The sequence below is a fragment of the Adiantum capillus-veneris genome, chromosome 13 (assembly GCF_014529385.1).
Source record: "Adiantum capillus-veneris isolate H3 chromosome 13, ASM1452938v2, whole genome shotgun sequence".
In the NCBI taxonomy this organism is placed as follows: Eukaryota; Viridiplantae; Streptophyta; class Polypodiopsida; order Polypodiales; family Pteridaceae; genus Adiantum; species Adiantum capillus-veneris.
In genome coordinates, this window is record NC_140943.1 from 71,607,063 (window position 1) to 71,626,061 (window position 18,999).

Consider the following 18,999-nt stretch of genomic DNA (forward strand, 5'->3'; position numbering starts at 1 on the left):
TGAGTCTGGGGTTGAGATAAGGGTACAAAACCTAAACCTGGTAATACTATGCCCTGATAATGACACCTATGATGCTTGTGCTTCCCGAGGGCAGCGAACTAGGGCTGCCAAGGGAGGCATTCGACAGAAAAGCGGGTCGAAGATGGATCTCATGCTGCCATGCACAAGCTTCTCTCAGCACCTCTAACACTTCCGCGCTTCGGACCTGCGAGTGCAAATCTGCAGCTCCGAGCTCGAACTCAACCGAAGCAAACCATCCTCAGAGTTATAATATGTCCGCGACCAGAAAATTATTACCTTTTTTTACTTGGTGAGCCAAAGGCTCTTTTTGTAGTATCTCAACGAAGAAGACACCACGTGGCATTAGATTTAATTTCTTTTTTTTTTTTTTTTTAAAGCATCGCTGCAATTAAAAGCTCTATAAAAAACTCCGCCTTGAAAAGCTATCGAGTGAATAAATCAAAAAGCATTCTGCGCGATCTTTTGTTCACACATCATCCAAGCTGGAGGGTACTTCGGATGCTTGCAGACGTGATGAGCACTCTCAAATAGATCAGATATTTCGTGTGATCAACCCATGGCAGAGGTCTGTTCCATGGCACGTGTGGAAGGTAGCCGGTAGGGCCTCCAAGGAGCAGAGATGGCAGCAACACAAAGGGGCAACATCACGAGGGGGAGGTCGTGAAGGGCAGCAGCGCAAGGTAGCAAGGGGCAGCAGGTCCATCTCTCTCTCTCTCTCTCTCTCTCTCTCTCTCTCTCTCTCTCTCTCTCTCTCTCTCTCTCTCTCTCTCTCTCTCTCTCTCTCTCTCTCTCTCTCTCTCTCTCTGTGTGTGTGTGTGTGTGTGTGTGTGTGTGTGTGTGTGTGTGTGTGTACACGAATGCATTCATAGTCGTGCACACACACAAGCACCCATACAAGTAGACTGTCGTACTTGAGCATACGCATGTGTATGTGCCCACTAATTTGTTAGAAACAAACCTCTTGCCAATGATCCAAATTTGTAAAAAGCAAACCTGTTCCAAATCATTGGCAAGCTTTGGGAATTTGCATATCATGGTGGAGGCCGCTTCTTGGGGGCTGGCTTGGCAAGCCCCCATCATCGTCTGTTGGACTCTCATGGCAAACTTTTTCTGACAAGTCCTCTCTTTGTGGAATCTTTTGCCTCTTTCTGGTTCCTATGCTATGCCTTCATTTTCTGTGCTTTGAGCAATTGCCCTCATTGTCTGAGTCTTGTCTATGTCTTCGCTTTTTAAGTTGCCTACGTTCATCGGTTGATGTGCTGATCTCTATAGAGGAAGAAAAGGAAGAAGAGGAAGGCGAGCTATGGTGGTGTTTCTTGCTCTTCTTCTTCTTCTTTCTCCTCCTTTCTTCTGACCTTACCCTGCTTCCCATGAGTCAGGGGTTGAGATAAGGGTACAAAACCTGGTGTCGCAAGACGAGCACCACGTGCCCATAGAAAAGAAAGACTGAACAGACTTTTAGCACTTCAATAACAACTGAACTGAAAGAGAGGGATGACACGCGACACGGAGTGGCGAAATTCCACCCCAGAGAGTATTGGCCCCAAACCTTGGCTCCCCTTTCGGTATTTCTTTATATTGCATCAACACAGTACAAGCCGATACTCGAGACTCTGCACCTTCTTCAAGAAACATGCCAGAGAATGAGCCCTTAGCACATATTTAAAGGCCCTTGGCCTATGAAAAGCAGTTTACATGAAAAGCCTTCAAACTCAAAAGCTTGTGGTCCCAAAAGCAATGCCAAAAAGGTGCCAGCATTATTTACGGAAATCCGTACAACCTGCCACATCATCAGCCAGCACAAAACGCGGAAATCCGTACAGCTTGCCACGTCATCAACAGCTACGCAATTTCTTGTGTGTGTGTGTGTGTGTGTGTGTGTGTGTGTGTGTGTGTGTGTGTGTGTGTGTGGGTCCTGCTTTATTTCCTTTATGTCACTTGGGGCCCCATCGGAAAGGGTCCCCATAATTTGGTAGGACTTCTTTTGTTACTTGTTCTTCTTAGGGTTTAGGCCCCTTGGCCGACATCTGCAAGTTGACTCCCTTCTTCAGGGCTTTGACACGTCAGCAATTTGTGACATCTCCCTTTCTTGAAAGAGAGTAATCGTCTACGATTACAGCATATCTGCAAAACAACTCAAGTTAGCTCAAAAATTTCCGAGGGTCATTCCGAGGGACAATCAGTTTGCTCTTTTGTTAAGGAGTTAGCTTCTCCTTTCGTCCAGATCGGAACTCTTGATATTCCGGCATAGTAAAATTAGCCATCACACACCCATACCGCGTTGATCTTCCAGCGTGTCTTGATGTACTAAAATTGCATACCCATGCAATCTCATCCAATTAGGAATATTCAATGGTTGGCACATCACAATGCAACACAAATACTCACATATGCATGTTACAAGACATAGAAACATAAAGCCGCCGATGAACACTCCCCCTGCAAATAACCATCCAGGTCTGGGCCATGAGCTGTTCAACGACTCCCTCATCACTCCTCCCGCATATAACCTAAAAAGGTCCGGGCCATGAGATATAGAGGCCTTTTACAACCAAACGTCCCCCTAACCGCAGCCAGCGTCGTTTGGAGGTGCTCAGAGTAACCACTACTCAGACTTCTTAATACTCCCCCCGTAAATAACCATGCAGGTCCAGGCCATGAGTAACAACACTTTTCAATCATTCAATACTCCCCTCACAAATAACCACAAGGGTCCGGGCCATGAGTATGAACAAGCATTCTCAAACATCATTTCTCACCCTCCACCCGGGAGTAAAATCATCAATCATTGAAACCGGTATTAAAACCAGAGTCAAACATTTCAAATCGGCACCAAAACAGGTTCAAAACAGATACCATCCATTTCAAACAAATTTCAAACAGGATCACCAAACAAGGTCTCAAACAGATTTCAAACTTAAAAAGCAATCTCGACATCAGTCGAGCTCGAAAAGTCGACTGACTTTCCATCCTGGAACCTGCACCAAAAATTAGGGTTAGGTTCATTCCATAAGGTCGTAGCCGAGCACAGCATGGTCCACCAACTCTTGGACAGAGAGTGTTTCTTTGGCGGCGATGGTAGTCCCAAGATAGCAATCGTACCGAACCTACAAGGTTATCAACTCGAGAAGAGACATCTACTAAGATATGTCGGAAATTTCAAGTTATAATCTGCTAGGGTTTCCATGGCAAGCATTTCAGGATACCCCACTCTGCCAGAAGTTGCACTCCGAAGGAAGATGTCAGAAACCATATAACTTCGGGCAAAAAAAAAAATCTTGAAAGCTTGCCAAGTACTTGGAGTATGATGCTTGGTAGCTATCAACATCTGCATGGCACTGCCTCTGAGAAAATCAGCAACTCGAAACAAATCTTGGATCCTTCTCTTGTAAGTGATCTTTATGGCTTATGCCTTGTAAAACATGAGCGGCGATGAACGGGAGCGCGCTCGATGCGCGATGAAGTAAGGGTGGGAGTGGCTAATAAGTCCGGAGTCGGAGCACAGAGCTAAAATTTCCAATGAACTTTTGAACATGCAATCTTCCTCTGTCTGCTCCTTGGTAGGACCGGTATGCTTTCAGAAAAACACACGCCTGATGCTCTGATACCACTGTCACAAGACGGGCACCACGTGCCAATAGAAAAGAACAGACTGAACAGACTTTTAGCACTTCAATAACAACTGAACTGAAAGAGAGAGACGACACGCGACACGGAGTTGCAGAATTCCACCCTAGAGAGTATTGGCCGCGCCCCTTTCAATATTTCTTTATATTGCATCAACACAGTACAAGCCGGTACTCGAGACTCTGCACCTTCTCACGAAGTGCGCCAGAGAATGAGCCCTTAGCACATATTTAAAGGCCCTTGGCCTATGAAAAGCAGTTTACATGAAAAGCCTTCAAACTCAAAAGCTTCTGGTCCCAAAAGCAATGCCAAAAAGCTGCCAGCGTAATTTACGGAAATCCGTACAGCCTGCCACATCATCAGCCAACGTAATTTTCGGATCTCCCACGTCATCAGCAGCTACGCAATTTCTTGCGTGTGTGTGTGTGAGCGCGCGCGTGTGTGTAGGTCCTGCTTTATTTCCTTTATGTCACTTGGGGCCCCATCGGACGGGGTTTAGGGTTGGTAGGACGACTTCTATTACTTGTTCTTCTTAGGGTTTAGGCCCCTCGGCCGACATCTGCAACTTGACTCCCTTCTTCAGGGCTTTGACACATCAGCAGTTTGTCACACCTGGTAATACTAAGCCCTGATAATGACACCTATGATGCTTGTGGTTGCCGAGGGCAGCGAACTAGGGCTGCCAGGGGAGGCATTCGACAGAAAAAGCGGATCGAAGATAGATCTCATGCTGCCATCCACAAGCTTCTCTCAGCACCTCTAACGCTTTCGTGCTTCGGACCTGTGAGTGCGAATCTGCAGCTCCGAGCTCAAACTCAACCAAAGCAAACCATCGTCAGAGTTGTAATATGTCCGCAACAAGAAAATTTTACCTTTTTTTACTTGGTGAGCCCAAGGCTCTTTTTGCAGTATCTCAACGCAGAAGCCACCACGTGGCAATAGATTTAATTTATTTTTTTTAAAACACAAAAAAAGCATCGCTGCCATGAAAAGCATTATAAAAAAATCCACTATGAAAAGCTACCAAGTGAATAAATCAAAAAGCACTCTGCGCGATCTTTTGTTCGCAGATCGTCAAGCTGGAGGGTACTTCGGATGCTTGCCGACGTCATGAGCACTCTCAAATAGATCAGATATTTCGTGCGATCTGTAACAAACTTGGACACTCCAAGTCAAGAATCAACCGCGACAGCACCAAAAAACCACTTCAAAACAATTCACAGATCACAATAGATTTGCACTGGCCCGGCGGAGTTCCGTGCCTAGAGATATTGGCCCCAAAGACTGGCGCCCCTTTCGGTATTTCTTTTTGTATTAATCAATCATCAAAGTACAAGAGAGCGGTTAGGGTTTCACTCTCAGACTCTGCGTCCAGATGCTCTGAGAAGTGAGGCCCTCACCACTAATTTAAAGGTTACAAGGGATGCCCAAAAGCAGAGCCCCAAAAGCTTTTAAAATCAAAAGCATCAGTTCTCTCTCTCTCTTAGAGAGTCTTTTCTCTTTTTTTTAATAAAAAAAACCAAAAGCAAAATTCGCGTCGCTCATCGTTTTCCAAAAAAAAAAAAAAAAAAAATTTTTTTTAATAATCCGCCTCCGCGATTTCCGGAATTTAGGGTTTTTGGCAAAAATTAGGGTTTGCAGGAAATTTAGGGTTTCTGGCAGAAATTAGGGTTTCTGCTGTCCGCCACGTCATCACTTTGTGACATACCCCCCTCTTGAAAGCATTGTAATCGACCGCGATTACGCCTGCAAAACCGACAAAAGCCATAAACCGTCTTAGCAGACACTGACTGTTAGTACCTACGTACTAGGAACACACATCTAGCACATGTACAAAATCGACAGTCACATCACATGACATCACAGGACATCACCAGACATCACAGGACATCACATGACATTCAACATTCATTCGGATCTTAGACCATGATTTATCGGCAATGTAGCTAGCAATCACATCTAGGTCCAATCGGGACCTCATCGACGTCCGATTGACTAACCCCTATTGCAACCATGTCTATTCGAGATCAATCAGACCAAAATGCTGCAGTCATTTCGTCTATCAGTTCCTGTACTCACAAGAAGTCAAGAACAAATCAGTATCATAATCAGGAATTCCATTTCATAAAGTCATCCAGCAGAATACTGTCAGCTCTCAGTATCCCTGAAGCTCAAAGAGACATCAGTGACTTTAGTATCAAAATCGAGGCATCTGTTGACAAAGGAGTGGAGTAACTCCCCTCTTGTGCATCCCACTGCACCAGATCTTCGGCCAAGCTGAATTCTGGGTTCCATTTGGAGTAGACTATGCTAAACCAAAAGCATCGAGGTAAAGTTTCACAATCTGAGGAGTATCTGCTAGGTCCTCCTCCTCCATCCACTTCGCATCAAGTGCAGGATAATTCTTGAACTTAACCAAGAACCGCCTTCGAACTTTACCCTTATTCTTCGTATCCTTATGTGCCAAAATCTGTTCAGGAACAAGGATCTCCTCGTTTTCTTCCACTTCGGGTTGCTCATCAGGCTCCCCATCATCAGGCACATCACCTTTAAAAGGTTTCAAGAGATTCACATGAAATGCATTGTGAATCCTCCAAGTATCTGGCAGTTTCAATCGGAAGGAGACTTCATTTATCTTTTCAGTAATCTGGAAAGGGCCGTAGTATCGCATACTAAGCTTTGGAAAAAGCCTCTCCTTTCCCTTGTTCTTTCGTAGGCGTGCCTTCTCAAAACGTAAGAGCACCCAATCATCCTCCTTCAATTTCATGTCGCGACGACGGCGATCCGCTGCCTTTTTCTGTCGTTCTTGAGACTTCTGCAAAGTCTCGCGAACCTTGGCAAAAGCCGTATCCAGATCTCGCGTATATTTATCCGCTTCAAAGATCTTATCTTTCGTGCTCAGGAAGGGTGGAACCTTCGCAGCACCTTCAACAATCTCAAATGGCGCCTTACCCGTCGACGAGTGTATCGTGTTATTGTAGGCAAATTCCACCAGAGGTAAATATCTTTCCCATTGAGTCTTCTGATCTGAGATATAAGACTTCAATAAATCTAGAACCACTGAATTGGCAATCTCGGATTGCCCATCAGTCTGCAAGTGGAACGATGACGAGAACTGCAACCGCGTCCCAATGTTCTCCCAAATTGTCTTCCAAAACAAACTCATAAATCTGGGGTCTCTGTCGGAGACAATCGTCTCAGGCGTGCCATGTAATCGGAAAATCATCGTGATCATTCTGTATTCTCGGGAGATAAAAAAAATGAAATCCATTTCAATATTTTCCCAGGGGCGGGTGGGTGGGTATGGGTAAAGGCTGTAACAATCCCTGTGCCTTATGCCTGTCAAACTTGACCTTCTAGCATACCAAGCAACTGCGCACAAACTCTTCCACATCCTTCTTCAGTCTCCGCCAAAAGAAATCTCTCTCTACCCCTTTCATGGTGGTAGCAATGCTGCGGTGACCCGTAAAAGGTGGACAGTGGCAATCAGTCATAACCTTTTCCCTCAACGGCTGTGTAACGCACAACATAGTCTTTTTCATCAAGTAGCCTTCCCGAAGGGAGTATCCAGCTACTGTCTCCCCATCCCGTATCCGTGTGAAAATATCTGCAAAATCTGTATCTGTGGCACACTGATCGACCATATCCTCGAAGCTCCTATGATGTATCGCGGAAATAGCCAGAACCAACGGTTTCCGAGACAAAGCATCTGCCACCACATTCTTCTGTCCCTGCACATGGACAATCTGGAAGTGAAACTGTGACAAGATGTTCGCCCACCGCATCTGCTTTTCCGAAAGCTGCTTCTGTGACAAGAAGTAGCGCAAACTCTGATGGTCTGTAAAGACAATAAAATCCGCTCCGAGTAGGTAATGCCGCCACTGAGTAAGAGCATGGATAACCGCCAAAAGCTCTTTCTCATAAATCTGTGCTGTCATCTCCGGCCTAGAGAACAAACGGCTCTCGTAAGCTATGACATGGCCTTCTTGCATCAAGACCGCACCCAGACTACGACCACAAGCATCACAATATACTTCGAATGACTTCTGCAAGTCCGGCAAAGTCAAAATAGGTCCCGTAGTCAATTTCTCTTTCAATGTCTGAAAGGCAGTCACCTATGTGGGTCCCCACGAAAAAGGTACTCCTTTCTGTGTCAAGATATGCAAAGGGGAAGCAACCTCTGCAAACTTTCGTATGAACCGCCTGTAGTATGAACATAGTCCCAAGAAGCTTCTAACTTCATGGACATTCCTCAAATCGGGCCAATCACGGATAGTCTCTATCTTGGCCGGGTCCATTTGCACTCCTGTTGTGTTGCTGACACAATGTGTCCCAAAAAGTGTATCCATGGTAGGAAAAAATTCACTTTTCTTTGCATTAATCACTAGCGTGTGATCTCGTAATGCCTAAAAGACTTGAAGCAGATGATCTCTGTGTTCTGCCTCATTCTTCTAGAAAACAATGATGTCGTCAAAGAAAGTGCCAACAAATAGCCTGTACTCTCGAAAAATCCTGTCCATCATCCGGTTAAATGTCGCAGGAGCATTGGTTAAGCCAAAAGGCATCACCAAAAACTCAAATAACCCAAAAGTCGTCCGAAAAGCTGTCTTGTAGACATCTCTTGGCGCTATCCTGATCTGATGATATCCACTCTTCAAGTCAATCCTGCTAAAGCACGAGGATCCCTGTAACCTGTCGAGTATATCATCGATCCTAGGAATCGGAAATCTGTTCTTGATGGTGATTTCGTTGAGAGTGCTATAATCGATGCACATTCTCCAAGATCTGTCTTTCTTCAAAATCAACAACACTGGAGAGCAATACGGTGAAGTACTAAGCTGGACAAGACCCTTTTCCAAGAGGTCTTTCACTGAGTTCATAATCTTTTCATTCTGTACTCGGCTCACACGATAAGGTGGCCGATTCGGTGGCGTGCTTCCAGATATCAGATCAATGGTATGATCTTCAGGCCCTCTCAAAAGCAATCGGCATGAGCGTGGAGAAAAAAATCTTGGCGTTCTTTTCTTCAGGTCAAAACATATTCAACTTTTATCCATGGTTCAGTTCTCCCAAAAGAATGAGTAAGAAAACTGAAGTTCATCAAGTACAATCTCTAAGCCCTTCATTTATCAAAGTCGCTTTCTCGGCCCGGTAGTCAACCACGGCGTAGTTCTTGTGGTACCAAGGGATCCCGAGTAGAACGTCACTCACGTGCCCTGAACACCCCTGTCATTGCAAACGAAGTTTGCCAATGCTCGGTGTAATGGCAACATCCCATCCGGGTGCCAGTCGAACTACCTCCGCCAGTGGCGTCAGTCTGTCGGGCGCAGTTCCAAATCGAGCCGCCAATTCCAAGTGAAAAGAAGTTGGCCTTGGCTCCTTCAAAAGAGCTTCTTGATCCTTCACTTTGCCCCAAAAAAAAACGGCAAAGTTTGTACTTTCATTCATTTGATTCGGTGCAAGTCCCACGCCATGTGGTACCAGTTCTGCTTTTCTATCTGCCTTTTCTGCCACATTCCTCAGCTGCTCTCGAACTCTCAGACCTGTCGTCGTCTTTATCATTCTGTTCTTTCTGTGCCTTATCAGGGCACTTTGCGGAAATATGTCCATGTTCCCCGCATCCAAAGCACTTCCCCTCTCTGATGAAGCGAGCTCTCTCCTCAGGAGTAAGCTTGGGTCGTGCATCCTTTTTTTTTCTCTGGGTTGCTCTTTTTCATTCTACTTTCATTCCCAGAAGTCTGTTTGGCTCGTTGTGTCATGGCCTCATCTGTGGGGTAGGTCAGACTGCCAGAGTGAATGGCAAAGCCCCGCTTCGCATGACTCATCAACTCCTGAATAGAAGCTGACTTCTGTTCCAAGCAGTGATCTCGGATCTCTGTAGGTAGACCCAAGGTAAACCGCTCAATTTGTTCTCTGAACGAGATCTTCTTGAATGAAGAGGCGGGTAGAAAAGAGCTCCAGAATCTTTCACAATAAGAATTCACTGTATCGCTCTTGGTCATCCGGAGATGGTTCCAAGCAGCTCGTATATCTCGCTCAAACTCTTGAGTCAACCAAGAAGAAATAAAAAGCCTCTTGAATTTCAGCCATGTAACTGGCACAGTCTTGCTTAATAGAAGCGTGGACCACCAAGTACGAGCATTCCCCTCAGAGTAAGAGGCAGCTCTCCGAATCTTGGAGTGCTCTGAATAGCGTCCTCCCGCGAAAGCGATGTCAAACTGCTGTATAAGAGACAAAGCCTTCGAAGCATCTGAGTATCCTGAAAAGTATCAAACTTGATCGAGTGGCCACCTTCCTTAAACTCTCGGACTTTCTTGCTGTTATCTTCGAGAAAGTCATACTGGTTGGCTTTGTAAAAATTCTTCTTGTTCGCATAAAACTTTCCGTCATCGGAATCTGAGCTGTCTGTAGACGAGTCCTCAGTAGAACTGTCAGTCTCTGGGCGAGATGTAGCCTTCTTTGCCTTTTTCTTGCCCGTTCCGAAGCTTTGTGTCTTGCTTCGCTTTTTGCTTTTTTTCTGTCTTCTTCGCTCTAATCCGAGGAGCTAGAAGAACTGTCAGAAGAAGAAGAAGAAGAACTGGGTACTCCTTCAAATCGAACACGCTTCTTCCGTTTCTTTGCTTTGTCGAATGTCGACTGACGACCCAAATATCCCGGGAAGTCAGTACCTTTGTTCTGCTTTTTGCCGTGCTTTTTGCCTTTCTTTTGCACGTCGAAAAGCTGAGCAATACGTGCATCAACCACGTTCTCCAGTTCCTTCTCCGTATATTTCTTGGAGGTAGAAGGTTTCTTGAGAGCGGGTTTCGGGAGTGGTGTTGTGGTTCTCTGCCACTCCATCTGTACCTCTTTCAAAGAGGTCTGGTTCATATATTTTACCATCTTCGGGTCCTTGGCAAAATTGAGCATCATCTTTGTTGCATCGCCAATCAATTGACGACGCTCCATCTCCGTTTGCTCCGCCTGAGTAGGCCGAGGCGGGTCATACTCTCTGTCTGAATCTTCGTTGTGATCCCAGCCCGCATCTCCAGATGCAGAGGGAGTCGACTGATCATTGCCTGAAGCCATAGGTGCCGCGGAAAAAAAATTCGGGGATCGGATTTCCCGTAGAAGAGAAATCGGCCGTGCTCTGATACCACTGTAACAAACTTGGACACTCCAAGTCAAGAATCAACCGCGACAGCGCCAAAAAACCACTTCAAAACAATTCACAGATCACAATAGATTTGCACTGGCCCGGCGGAGTTCCGTGCCTAGAGATATTGGCCCCAAAGACTGGCGCCCCTTTCGGTATTTCTTTTTGTATTAATCAATCATCAAAGTACAAGAGAGCGGTTAGGGTTTCACTCTCAGACTCTGCGTCCAGATGCTCTGAGAAGTGAGGCCCTCACCACTAATTTAAAGGTTACAAGGGATGCCCAAAAACAGAGCCCCAAAAGCTTTTAAAATCAAAAGCATCAGTTCTCTCTCTCTCTTAGAGAGTCTTTTCTCTTTTTTTTAATAAAAAAAAGCAAAAGCAAAATTCGCGTCGCTCATCGTTTTCCAAAAAAAAAAAAAAAAAATTTTTTTTTTTAATAATCCGCCTCTGCGATTTCCGGAATTTAGGGTTTTTGGCAAAAATTAGGGTTTGCAGGAAATTTAGGGTTTCTGGCAGAAATTAGGGTTTCTGCTGTCCGCCACGTCATCACTTTGTGACACGATCAACCCATCGCAGAGGTCTGTTCCATGGCAGGGGTGGACGGTAGCGGGGAGGGCCTCCAAGGACCAGAGATTGCTGCAACACAAAAGGGAAACATCACGTGGGGGAGGTCATTAAGGGCAGCAGCGCAACGTAGCGCGGGGCAACAGGTGCATCTCCATCTCTCTCTCTCTCTCTCTCTCTCTCTCTCTCTCTCTCTCTCTCTCTCTCTCTCTCTCTCTCTCTCTCTCTCTCTGTGTGTGCATGTGTGTGTGTGTGTACGAATGCATGCATAGTCATGCACACACACAAGCACCCATACAAGTAGATTGTCGTCCTTGAGCATACGCATGTGTATGTGCCCACAAATTTGTTAAGAACAAACCTCTTGCCAATGATCCAAATTTGTAAAACACAAACCTGTTCCAAATCATTGGAAAGCTCTCGGAATTCGCATAGCATGGTGGAGGCCTCTCAGCACCTCTAACGCTTCTGCGCTTCGGACCTGCGAGTCCGAATGTGCAGCTCCGAGCTCGAACTCAACCGAAGCAAACCATCGTCAGACTTGTAATATGTCCACGACAAGGAAATTTGACCTTTGTTTATTAGGTGAGCCCAAGGCTCTTTTTGCAGTATCTCAACGCAGAAGCCACAACATGGCCTTAGATTTATTAATTTATTTTTTAAACAAAAGAAAGCATCGCTGCCATGAAAAGCTCTATAGGAAACTCCGCCTTGAAAAGCCTCCAAGGAGCAAAGATGGCAGCAACACAGAGGGGTAACATCACGAGGGGGAGGTCGTGAAGGGCAGCAGCGCAAGGTAGTGAGGGGCAGCAGGTTCATCTGTGTGTGTGTGTGTGTGTGTGTGTGTGTGTGTGTATGAATGGATGCATAGTCTTGCACACACACAAGCACCCATACAAGTAGATTGTGGTACTTGAGCATACGCATGTGTATGTGCCCACAAATTTGTTAACAACAAACCTCTTGCCAATGATCCAAATTTGTAAAAAACAAACCTATTCCAAATCATTGGCAAGCTCTCGGAATTTTCATAGCATGCTGGAGGCCACTTCTTGGGGGCTTGGCAAACCCCCATCATCGTCTATTGGACTCTCATGGCGAGCTTTTTCTGACAAGTCCTCTCTTTGTGCAAGCTTTTGCCTCTTTCTGGTTCCTATGCTGTGCCTTCTTTTTTTGGCTTTGAGCGATTGCCCCCATTGTCTGAGTCTAGTCTATGTCTTCGCTTTTTAAGTTGCCTACGTTCATCACTTGATGTGTTGATCTCTGTAGAGGAAGAAAAGGAAGAGGAGGAGGACGACCTATGGTGGTGTTTCTTGCTCTTCTTCTTCTTCTTCTTTCTCCTCCTTTCTTTTCACCTTACCCTGCTTCCCATGAGTCTGGGGTTGAGATAAGGGTACAAAACCTGGTAATACTATGCCCTGAAAATGACACCTATGATGCTTGTGGTTGCCCAGGGCAACGAATTAGGGCTACCAAGGGAGACGTTCGACACAAATAGCGGGTCGAAGATGGATCTCATGCTGCCATGCACAAGCTTCTCTCAGCACCCCTAACGCTTCCGCGCTTCAGACCTGCGAGTGCGAATATGCAGCTCCGAGCTCGAACTCAACCGAAGCAAACAATCATCAGAGTTGTAATATAACTTGGACGAGTAAATTTTACCTTTTTTTACTTCGTCAGCCCAAGGCTCTTTTTGCAGTATCTCAACATACAAGCCACCACGTGGTATTAGATTTATTTATTTATTTTTAAACAAAAAAAGCATCGCTGCCATGAAAAGCTCTCTTAAAAACTCCACCCTGGAAAGCTACCTAGTGAATAAATAAAAAAGCCCTCTACGCGATCTTTTGTTCGCATATCATCACGCTGGAGGGTACTTCCGATGCTAGTCGACATGATGAACACTCTCAAATAGATCAGATATTTCGTGCGATCAACCCATGGCAAAGGTCTATTCCATGTCAAGGGTGGAAGGTAGCGTGCAACGCCTCCAAGGAGCAGAGATGGCAACAACACAAAGGGGCAACATCACAAGCGGGAGGTCATGAAGGGCAGCAACGCAAGGTAGGTCTCTCTCGCTCTGTGTGTGTGTGTGTGTGTGTGTGTGTGTGTGTGTGTGTGTGTGTGTGTGTGCGCGCGCGCGCGCACGCGTGTGTACGAATGCATATACCTAGATGAATGTAGGATAAGCCCAGATTCACCCTTGAAGGAAAGTGCAAGGTATAGACCCATGGTAGTCACACACAAGACAATATAACCATCAACTCCATCATGCATAGTATTCACTAAATACCATGACGAATGCATAGCGTATGTGTGTGTGTACGAATGCATGCATAGTCTTGCACACACACAAGCACCCATACAAGTAGATTATCGTACTTGAGCATACGTATGTGTATGTGCCCACAAATTTGTTAAAAACAAACCTCTTGCTAATGATCCAAATTTGTAAAACACAAACCTGTTCCAAATCATTGGCAAGCTCTCGGAATTTGCATAGCATGGTGGAGGCCACTTCTTGGGGCCTTGGCAAGCCCCCCTCATCGTCTGTTGGACACTCATGGCAAGCTTTTTCTGACAAGTCCTCTCTTTGTGGAAGCTTTTGCCTCTTTCTGGTTCCTACGCTATGCCTTCCTTTTCTGTGCTTTGAGCGATTGCCCTCATTGTCTGAGTCTTGTCTATGTCTTCGCTTTTTAAGTTGCCTACCTTCATCACTTGATGTGCTTATCTCTGTAGAGGAAGAAAACGAAGAGGAGGAAGTCGAGCTATGGTGGTGTTTCTTGCTATTCTTCTTCTTCTTCTTCTTTCTCCTCCTTTCTTCTGACCTTACCCTGATTCCCGTGAGTCTCGGATTGAGATAAGAGTAGAAAAATTGGTAATACTATGCCCTGATAATGACACCTTTGATGCTTGTGGTTGCCGAGGGCATCGAACTACGGCTGCCAGGGTAGGCTTTCGACACAAAAAACGGGTCGAAGATGGATCTCATGCTGCCATGCACAAGCTTCTCTCAACACCTCTAACACTTCCACGCTTCGGACCTGTGCGTGAGAATGTGCAGCTCCGAGCTCGAACTCAACCGAAGCAAACCATCGTCAGACTTGTAATATGTCCACGACGAGGAAATTTGACCTTTGTTTAATAGGTGAGCCCAAGGCTCTTTTTGCAGTATATCAACGCAAAAGCCACAACATGGCATTAGATTTATTAATTTATTTTTTAAACAAAAAAAAGCATCGCTGCCATAAAAAGCTCTATAGAAAACTCCGCCCTGAAAAGCCTCCAAGGAGCAAAGATGGCAGCAACACAGAGGGGCAACATCACTAGGGGGAGGTCGTGAAGGGCAGCAGCGCAATGTAGCAAGGGGCAGCAGGTCCATCTCTCTCTCTCTCTCTCTCTCTCTCTCTCTCTCTCTCTCTCTCTCTCTCTCTCTCTCTCTCTCTCTCTCTGTGTGTGTGTGTGTGTGTGTGTGTGTGTGTGTGTGTGTGTGTGTGTGTGTGTGTGTGTACGAATGCATGCATAGTCTTGCACACACACAAGCACCAATACAAGTAGATTGTCGTACTTGAGCATACACTGCCCACAAATTTTTTAAAAACAAACGTCTTGCCAATGATCCAAATTTGTAAAAAACGACCCTATTCCAAATCATTGGCAAGCTCTCGGAATTTGCATAGCATGGTGGAGGCCACTTCTTGGGGGCTTGGCAAACCCCCATCATCGTCTATTGGACTCTCATGGCGAGCTTTTTCTGACAAGTCCTCTCTTTGTGGAAGCTTTTGCCCCTTTCTGGTTCCTATGCTATGCCTTCTTTTTTTGTGCTTTGAGCGATTGCCCCATTGTCTGAGTCTAGTCTATGTCTTCGCTTTTTAAGTTGCCTACGTTCATCACTTGATGTGTTGATCTCTGTAGAGGAAGAAAAGGAAGAGGAGAAAGACGACCTATGGTGGTGTTTCTTGCTCTTCTTCTTCTTCTTCTTTCTCCTCCTTTCTTTTCACCTTACCCTGCTTTCCATGAGTCTGGGGTTGAGATAAGGGTACAAAACCTTGTAATACTATGCCCTGAAAATGACACCTATGATGCTTGTGGTTGCCGAGGGCAACGAATTAGGGCTGCCAAGGGAGACGTTCGACACAAAAAGCGGGTCGAAGATGGATCTCATGCTGCCATGCACAAGGTTCTCTCAGCACCCCTAACGCTTCCGCGCTTCGGACCTGCGAGTGCGAGTATGCAGCTCCGAGCTCGAACTCAACCCAAGCAAACCATCGTCAGAGTTGTAATATGACCGCGACGAGGAAATTTTACCTTTTTCTACTTTGTCAGCCCAAGGCTCTTTTTGCAGTATCTCAACGTACAAGCCACCACGTGGCATTAGATTTATTTATTTATTTTTAAACAAAAAAAGCATTGCTGCCATGAAAAGCTCTCTTAAAAACTCCACCCTGAAAAGCTACCAAGTGAATAAATCAAAAAGCACTCTGCACGATCTTTTGTTCGCAGATCATCAAGCTGGAGGATACTTCGGATGCTTGTCGACGTAATGAGCACTCTCAAATAGATCAGATATTTCGTGCGATCAACCCATTGCAAAGGTATGTTCCATGGCAAGGGTGGAAGGTAGCGGGCAGGGCCTCCAAGGAGCAGAGATGGCAACAACACAAAGGGGCAACATCACGAGGGGGAGGTCGTGAAGGGCAGCAGCGCAAGGTAGCGAGGGGCACCAGGGGCAGCAGGTCTCTCTCTCTCTCTCTCTCTCTCTCTCTCTCTCTCTCTCTCTCTCTCTCTCTCTCTCTCTCTCTCTCTCTCTCTCTCTCTCTCTCTCTGTGTGTGTGCACGCGCGCGCGTGTGTGTACGAATGCATGCATAGTCTTGCACACACACAAGCACCCATACAAGTAGATTGTCGTACTTGAGCATACGCATGTGTATGTGCCCACAAATTTGTTAAAAACAAACCTCTTGACAATGAGCCAAATTTGTAAAAAAACAAACCTGTTCCAAATCATTGGGAAGCTCTCGGAATTTGCATAGCATGGTGGAGGCCACATTTTGGGGGCTTGGCAAGCCGCCATCATCGTCGTTTCAACTCTGATGACGAGCTGTTTCTGACGAGTCCTCTCTTTGTGGAAGCTTTTGCCTCTTTCTGGTTCCTATGCTATGCCTTCTTTTTTTGTGCTTTGATCGATTGCCCTCATTGTCTGAGTCTTGTCTATGTCTTAGTTTTTTCAGTTGCCTACCTTCATCACTTGATGTGTTGATCTCTGTAGAGGAAGAAAAGGAAGAGGAGGAAGGCAAGCTATGGTGGTGTTTCTTGCTCCTCTTCTTCTTCTTCTTCTTTCTCCTCCTTTATTCTGACCTTACCGTGATTCCCATGAGTCTGGGGTTGATATAAGTGTACAACACCTGCTAATATTATGCCCTGATAATGACACCTATGATGCTTGTGGTTGCCGAGGGCAGCGAACTAGGGCTGCCAAGGGAGGCGTTCGACAGAAAAAGCGGGTCGAAGATGGATTTCATGTTGCCATGCACAAGCTTCTCTCACCACCTCTAACGCTTCCGCGCTTCGGAGCTACGAGTGCGAATCTGCAGCTCCGAGCTCAAACTCAACCGAAGCAAACCATCGTCAGAGTTGTAAAATGTCCACGACGAGGAAATTTTACGGTTTTTTATTTGGCGAGTCCAAGGCTCTTTTTGTAGTATCTCAACGCAGAAGCAAGGACATGGCATTAGATTTATTTATTTATTTTAAAAACAAAAGAAAGCATTGCTGCCATGAAAAGCTCTATAAAAAAACTCTGCCCTGAAAAGCTACCAAGTGAATAAATCAAAAAGCTCTCTGCGCGATCTTTTGTTCGCAGATCATCAAGCTGAAGGGTACTTCGGATGCTTGCCAACGTGATGAGCACTCTCAAATAGATCAGATATTTCGTGCGATCAACCCATGGCAAAGGTCTATTCCATGGCAGGGGTGGAAGGAGCAGAGATGGCAGCAACAGAAAGGGGCAACATCACGAGGGAGAGGTCGTGAAGGGCAACAGCGCAAGGTACTCAGTGGCAGCAGGTCCATCTCTCTCTCTCTCTCTCTCTCTCTCTCTCTCTCTCTCTCTCTCTCTCTCTCTCTCTCTCTCTCTCTCTCTCTCTCTCTCTCTCTCTCTCTCTCTCTCTCTCTCTCTCTCTCTCTCTGTGTGTGTGTGTGTGTGTATACGAATGCATGCATAGTCTTGCACACACACAAGCACCCATACAAGTAGATTGTCGTACTTGAGCATACGCATGTGTATGTGCCCATAAATTTGTTAAAAACAAACCTCTTGCCAATGATCCAAATTTGTAAAAAACAAACCTATTCCAAATCATTGACAAGCTCTAGGAATTTGCATAGCATGGTGGAGGCCGCTTCCTGGGGGCTTGGCAAGCCCCCATCATCGTCTGTTGGACTCTCATGGCGAGCTTTTTCTGACAAGTCCTCTCTTTGTGGAAGCTTTTGCCTCTTTCTGGTTCCTATGCTATGTCTTCTTTTTTTGTGCTTTGAGCGATTGCCGTCATTGTCTAAGTCTTGTCTATGTCTTCGCTTTTTAAGTTGCCTACCTTCATAACTTGATGTGCTGATCTCTATAGAGGAAGAGAAGGAAGAGGAGGAAGGTGAGCTATGGTGGTGTTTCTTTTTCTTCTTCTTCTTCTTTTTTTTTCCAAGAAATAGATCCTTCTATTAGTTAATGAAAGTGCCCATGGGGCTACAACCACCTCTACAAGAGAGGGCTACTCAGCAGTACCCCCCTCAGCATCAAGATCCATCGCCAGCTTTTCCTAGCCTTGTGTTTTTCACAGCATCAGCCTCGCTTTGAAGTTCCCCTCTTCTCGCGACAGTTCTCTGCAGATCAGCCCAGAGACTTAGCGTTTTGGGATATCAGCCCATCAGCAAAACGCCAGCAAAGCATATCAGTCTTTTAGCGCTTTTGCATTGTTGCCCCTTCAACGTTTTGATTTGCAGACCAACCAGTCCAGCATTAGTAAATTCCAGCACATAGCATCAAATCTGCAGCGTTTCCCAACCAGCAGAACCTCAGCCATGACAGCGTTTGGTAGCAGACACTCAGCCCATTAAAACGCAGATTGGACCTAGAGTCTCAGCGTTTTTACAGCAGAAATTCAGCCTTGAAGAGAACGCAGTTTTCAGCCTAGTCACAGAGTAGATCAGCCCCCAAGACCGGTTGCAGATGATCCCCCATTTTCAGCCATAACCACAGCAAGAAAACAGTCCATTTTCAGCCCCCAAACAGTCCAAGAATTTCAGCCAAAGAAGATCACAGATTTCAGCCATCAAGTCGTCGTCGTCATCGGCATTGTACACCTTTGTGCAATCAAAGATTAGACCACTCTCGCCGACGAGAGTGGGGCCTTCGGAGGAGGGTTTTACAACCTCTCGGGTGTCGTATCTCTTCTCTCTCCTTCTCTCAGTCTCATTCACTTGCACGCACAGTGTCCACTCACTTTGTGTTGTGATCATAGCATTCTCCATAAGACGGAAGGCTCTCTCCTTCCCTAAGAACTAAAAGGAACCTTGAGCAATAAAGATCACTAATCTTGAGAAAAAACAACATTCATTCCGCTGCACCTAACACTAACACCGGGTGAGCCCAAGGCTC

General features: G+C 45.8%; 1 protein-coding gene across 4 annotated transcripts in view; it reads right to left on the reverse strand.

The window, feature by feature from the left end:
• LOC147444234 (DNAJ heat shock N-terminal domain-containing protein) overlaps positions 1 to 18,999 on the reverse strand; it is a 93,881-nt gene that overhangs the window by 40,505 nt on the left and 34,377 nt on the right. Inside the window, exon 1 of one of the 4 annotated variants that reach the window (XM_086526926.1) lies at positions 13,812 to 13,972. The exons of 2 other annotated variants lie outside the window; for them this stretch is intronic. In XM_086526926.1, the coding sequence (XP_086383052.1) occupies positions 13,812 to 13,853 (42 nt within the window). In that variant the 5' untranslated portion in view covers positions 13,854 to 13,972. Of the gene's footprint in view, positions 1 to 1,014; positions 1,075 to 13,811; positions 13,973 to 18,999 lie in introns of those variants that run through there. One more of the 4 variants, XM_086526927.1, reaches the window with a different exon arrangement.